Raw genomic sequence first — 6,289 nt, forward strand, 5'->3', positions numbered from 1 at the left:
ATTTTTAGTAGACACGGGGTTTCACCATCTTGGCCAGGCTGGTCTTGAACTTCTGACCTCGTAATCCACCCTCCTCAGTCTCCCAAAGTGCTGAGATTACAGGTGTGAGCCATGGTGCCCGGCCATGTCTGTATTTTTTATTTCCTTGGCGTGAGGCAACGAACCTCGGGTATTACCCCAGATGTATGACACTGCTTCAATATCTGCCAGTCACTACACTTTGTTATCAGTGGGATTATATCAACTGGAGCCCATTCTATCTGTTTGGAGGCCAGGCCTGAAGTTTCAAGGGGTTGACCCCCTCTAGGAGCAAGCCTCAAGTCAACCCATGACTGACAGTAGGTGGGATATAAATACCTTAGCTCCCTCACTCCTCAGTTGGAATAACTGAAGAGTACGTTCCATGCCGCTCCCCAGATGTACCTGGGGAGGTTAAGTTCCACTTTCTCACCATGTAACTTGTTTGAAGACACACCCAGTATTGGCTCTTTGCCTTTCCTGTTTCACTTTCTCCTTCTCCAGCCGGTGTTTTCTGGGGCCACCTTCTTGATAAACTACTTTTGCTAAAATCCTTGTCTGGGGGTCTGCCCTTGTGAGATCCTAAGATCTTACCAGAGAGAGTTAGGAAGCTGGGAATGGGGTGGAAGTGTTGCTGTATAGTCGTCAGACAGAGGTGAGATCTGAAGGAAAATAAGATGGTTAAAGCTCTTGACTCTGGACCCAGAGGGTCCTGGGTTCAAATCTCAAGTCTGAGAGATCTTGGACAAGTTATAACTCCTCTGCGAGTCTCAGTTTCCATTTTGTTGGTGAATGGAGGGAGGGAGGGGAATTCCTACTTTACGAGGTTAACATGATAATGGAATTACACTTTGTTGTCAATGTGCCTAGCACAGTGCCTGGTACATGATGGTCGTGATGGCTGTTTTTATACAGGAGACTGGGAAGAGACCCTAAAGGCTGAGATTTGCTTCACTGGAGGCAGGAAGAGGAAGCTCCCTTACTGGGTGCAATGAAAGAAGATGTTGAGAGATGGGAGGTAGATGTTGATGGGAAAGAAAAAGGGAGAGACGGTGGGAAGGAGAGAGAGAGAGAATGATACACGTTAGGCAGATTAACTTCTCTTTATTGTGGAGAAAGGGGGAAATTATGATTTTCTAGGCTGTCTTTTAGTGGCAGCAACTCAGCAAAAAGGGCTATGATGACTGGACAGCATTGAGCAACTCTGGCTGCGGCTTCCCCTCTTCCCATGCCTTCTGGTTACTGAAAACCCAGGGTTAGTAGAAAAGTTTCTTCTCTTTGAATGACAGAACCACAGCATAATGCGTGGCTTCAACCTGCTCCTCTTCTGGGGTGAGTGTGCGGCTGAATGGGGGGCTAGGGGAGGCCTGGGTTGGAAATAGGCTTCAGGAGAAATGGGAGGGCCATGGATGGTCCAGCCAAGAGATCATAAGTCCAGGCTGGATACTGCAAACACCTTCATTCGGGGAACCTTTGACAAAATTCCATAGCTCAGGGAAGTTCATCTGTCAGGATAGATTTTTCTCTATAGTCATTCATTTGACCTGAGCACGTCTTGTGTATCAGGTGCTGTTCTATGCACTAGAGGATATAGCAGTGAGAAAAAAAAGACTAATTTCCTGCACTCTTGAGGCTGATATTCTAGTAGGTAGGAGCAGAGAGGAAAGAAGGCACAGATGATCATAGCCCAGTTAGCACTGCTGTAACTTCTTTAAACAGACTATGTATCTAATTGTGAAAACACTTCTATGACATTGGGTCATTATTAGTCCTATTTTGCAAATGAGAAAACTGAAGAGATAAAATAATTTTCCCAAGGCCACTTAGTCAATAAGGGGTAGAGGCAGGATTTCAAGCCAGGCAGTCTGACTTCAGAGTCTGTAAGCTTTTCCACTACACTATGTTGCCCCAAATAATAAGTAAACATAGGAATTTCAGGCAGTGATAAGTGCTGTGAAAGAAGTTGTTATAGAATGTGGTCAGGAGTTATGTTGGAGGGAGAAGTCTGGGGTTGAGGAGGGGCAATTCGAGCTGAGTCGTGAATAATGAGATAGACCCTTCCTGTGCTCTTATTTCTCTTTCTTCAGGTGTCAGTTTGTCTCAGTCTTGTTTATCTTCCATGTTTCTGGTTTTTCTTCTATGTCTTCTGTGTTTTGGTCATTGGATCAAATTTAGGAATGCAGGATATTGGGGACATATTCTAAGTAGCATGTATGGGTTTCCTCTGCTGTCGTACGATGGATCTGAATCCCCTATTTTACCAAGGAGGAAACTGAGGCACAAAGAGATTAAATAACTTCCTCAAGGCCATGCAATCATTTATTGGTAAAGCCCGATTTTTAAACCCAAGCATTTTGACCCCAGACTTTGTATGCCTAAATAGTATGCTGAATTACCTCTAAAATAATTAACGAATGAGCAAAAGAATTTTTGTTAGTAATAATAGATAGAATTTGGGAGTTTGGATCTGTGGGACTTGCTGACTGGCAGGCTACATTAGAAGAAATAGGTGGCCTGTGGACATCAAATGTAGGAATGCAGAGTTGTTATTTTGGGGTGTTGGCAATGGTATTAACCATTAACACTCCCTATTCTGCCCTGAAGCTAATCAGCAAAGAGTTGTGCTAATGATAGTGATGATAATGATGGTGATGATCATGATGGTGGTGGTGATAATAGTGATGATGAAGATGGTGATGATGATGGTGATGGTGATGACAGTGATAATGAAGATGACAGTGGTGATGATGGTGTGATGATGACCATGAAGATGGTGATGATGGTGATGATGATAATGGTGATGATAGGGATAATGATGATGATGGTGGTGATGATGGTGTGAAAATGACGATGAAGATGGTGATGATGGTGATTATGGTGGTGATGGTGATAATGGTGATGGTGATGATGATAATGATGATGATGGTGATAATGGTGATGATGATGATGGTGATGATGAAGATGATGATGGTGATGATGACAGTGATAATGATGGTGATAATGATGATGGTGCAGGAGCCCTAAATGCTGCAGGGCTGCATTGCCTTTAAACAATAATAAATGGGCAGGGCGCGGTGGCTCCCGCTTGTAATCCTAGCACTTTAGGAGGCTGAGGCAGGTGAATCACGAGGTCAGGAGATCGAGTCCATCCTGGCCAACATGGTGAAACCCTGTCTCTACTAAAAATACAAAAATTAGCTGGGCGTGGTGGCATGTGCCTGTAATCCCAGCTATTCGGGAGGCTGAGTCAGGAGAATAGCTTGAACCAGGGAGTTGGAGTTTGCAGTGAGCCAAGATCACGCTACTGCACTCCAGCCTGGTGACAGAGCGAGACCCCATCTCAAAAAAAAAAAAAAGAAAAGAAAGAAAAGAAAAACGAATTGCCCTACCCTCTCATGAAATGTTAATACTACAGATATACTGTATATCTATATATGTATTTTCTGTATATACATATGTATCTTATACATAAAAGAGTAAGCTTAAAAAGATCTCTTCCTGAGAACCAAGTTTGGGTCCTTTGAGGAGATATCACCCCTTTTGAGAATGCATGCTTTAATACATGTTTTTGAAAATCAACTGGAACTTTTTTTTTTTAGAGACAGGGTCACCTAGGCTGGAGTGCAGTGGCATGATCTTGGCTCACTGCAGTCTCCATCTCCTGGGCTCAAGCAATCCTTCCACCTCAGCCTCCTGAGTAGCTGGGACTACAAGGTGTCACCACCACACAGCTAATTTAAAAAGATTCTTTTTTTTTTTAGAGGGACAAAGTCTCACTGTGTTGTCCAGGCTGGTGTCAAACTGCTGGTCTCAAGTGATCCTCCCAACTTGGCCTCCTGAGTAGCTGGGGCTACAGGCATGTACCACTATGCCCAGATAGCTTTTGTATTTTTTGTAGAGATGGGGTTTTGCCAGATTGCCCAGGCTGGTCTTGAACTCCTGGGCTTAAGCAATCTACCTACCTTGGCCTCCCGAAGGGCTGGGATTACAGGTGTGCACCACAGTGCTTAGCCTGGAACTATTTAATCAAAAATAAAGAGAAGATAAAGACAGACAAAATGAAAAGCAAAAGCAGAGTGCAGAAAACCAGGAACGGTCATTGTTAACTTATGCAAAATAGTGTATGTTTGTTCCTTAATAACGTTTGTCATCTAGCCTCTTCAAACCTGTTTCTGCGCGGCCAAGCCAGGAGTAATTTTGCAGGTTGAGCGCAAAAGGTTTTTTTTTGTTTGTTTGTTTGTTTTTTTTTTTTTTTGGTGGTTCATGGTGTTTTTCTTTTCTCTCTTCACAGGATGTTGTGTTATGCACAGCTGGGAAAGGCACACAGGACCCACACTGAAACCAGTGACAAAGGGTAAGTTGGCCAGAGAGAATGCAGATGCCTGAAGGGGTGGAGAAAGTTTTCTCCCCAGGAAACATCCCAGGAAGCTGAGCCTCATCCAGATGCTTGCTGGGAGCTAGTTAGCGGCAGAGCAAGGGTTAACATGCAAATCTCCTGATTCTCACTTCAGGCTCTTTCCTTTATGCTTAGAATTGCTGTGTGATCTCAGACAAGTCACATAACCTCTCTGAACTTCAGTTTCCCAAGCTGTGAAATACAGGTAACAATAGGGATGTTGTGAAACTTTAATTCAAAGAGGTAGCTTTGGAAACCACCTGGTATGTAGTGTGAGCTTTCTAAATGGTAGTGTAGCGAGAGTAGGGATGGAATTTAGTCAAACTACAACTCAATGTGCAAAAAAAAATAAGTGACTTCTTTATGTTTTGTTAAATACGCTCATCTTCTACATAAACTCTTGCTGGATAAAGGAAGAAAGAATTGTCAGTTCTTGGTTGTTGATATGGTTTGGCTATGTCCTCACCCAAATCTCACCTTAAATTGTAAGAATCACCTCGTGTCAAGGGCGGGGCCAGTTGGAGATAATTGAATCATGGGGGATGGTTTCCCCCATGCTGTTCTCGCGGTAGTGAGTAAGTCTCATGAGATCCGATGGTTTTGTAAATGGGAGAGCCCTTGCACAAGCTCTCTTGCCTCCTGCCATGTAAGTAAGACATAATTTTGCTTCTCATGATTGTGAAGCCTCCCCAGCCATGTGGAACAGTCAGTCAAATTAAACCTCTTTCCCTTATAAGTTACCTAGTCTTGGGTATGTCTTTATTAGCAGCATGAAAACAGACTAATACAACTGTTCCCAGTGTCTCTGTTTCCTGGTTCTTCTTTGGGCAACTTAGCAACTTAGTCTATATTGTGTTAAGAGCTCATCTTTCACATTTTTTTTTTTTTTTTTTTTTGGAGACGGAGTCTCGCTCTGTCGCCCAGGCTGGAGTGCAGTGGTGCGATCTCGGTTCACTGCAAGCTCCACCTCCCAGGTTCACGCCATTCTCCTGCCTCAGCCTCCCGAGTAGCTGGGACTACAGGCACCCGCCACCACCCCCGGCTAATTTTTTTTGTATTTTTAGTAGACATGGGGTTTCACCGTGTTCGCCAGGATGGTCTCGATCTCCTGACCTCCTGATCCACCCGCCTCAGCCTCCCAAAGTGCTGGGATTACAGGCGTGAGCCTCTGCACTCGGCCATCTTTCACATTTTCTTACCCTTCCCTTGCTCTCTCCAAGATAGCATCCGGGTGTGTGATGCCAAGATAGCAGCTAATGGGATCTTGTAGCCATGAGGTGGGGGAGCAGCTGAGCTCTGGATGGGGTGGTGCATGGTCCCACCTTGGTTGTCTAGCAACCCTCTTGGAAGCTCTGCATCTCCCAGGGATCCATGCAGGAGCTCCTGGTTTCCACGTCCAGGCGATGGGAGATGCAGAAGAGTGTCTTTGGGACACCTCCTAGCCATCTCGCCTCCCTGTTGATTCCAATGCTCTGCTCCCACAGGCGTTGGGTGTGGCAGCTGCAGAAGGCAGGAGGCTTCTCCTGTAGAATTGGAAGCTCCATCTGGCCTCTGTTGAGATAATTCAACCTCTAGCCTTGATGCCCCTGAATTTACCCATTCCTATCTGAAGGTTTCTGAGGTCACCCCATCTCCACCCAGGTATAGCCCTGATGTGAGTGGGCCAGGGAGCCAGAATCTTCGTGAGTCCTTCTCTCCCCGCTCACTCGCTCTCTCTGTTAGCTTTCCGCAGTGTTTTCTCTTCCCATTTGGTAGGTACTTTCCTTCCATCATATCCCAAGTCCTCTCTACACCACAGCTCAATGAAAATTCTATCTTCCAGTCCTGCAAGCTTGTCTCTTGATATATATATATATATATATATATATATATATA

The 6,289-nt window shown here is 44.7% G+C and overlaps 1 protein-coding gene across 1 annotated transcript in view; it reads left to right on the forward strand.

Moving 5' to 3' along the window:
- The first annotated feature begins 1,289 nt into the window (after positions 1-1,289).
- ADGRE1 (adhesion G protein-coupled receptor E1) overlaps positions 1,290-6,289 on the forward strand; it is a 55,828-nt gene continuing 50,828 nt past the window's right edge. Inside the window, exons 1-2 of the mRNA XM_032171522.2 lie at positions 1,290-1,350; positions 4,310-4,372. Of these exons, the coding sequence (XP_032027413.1) occupies positions 1,320-1,350; positions 4,310-4,372 (94 nt within the window). The 5' untranslated portion in view covers positions 1,290-1,319. The remainder of the gene's footprint in view (positions 1,351-4,309; positions 4,373-6,289) is intronic.

Source organism: Hylobates moloch, unplaced genomic scaffold, assembly GCF_009828535.3.
Source record: "Hylobates moloch isolate HMO894 unplaced genomic scaffold, HMol_V3 SCAFFOLD_12, whole genome shotgun sequence".
Taxonomy (NCBI): Eukaryota; Metazoa; Chordata; class Mammalia; order Primates; family Hylobatidae; genus Hylobates; species Hylobates moloch.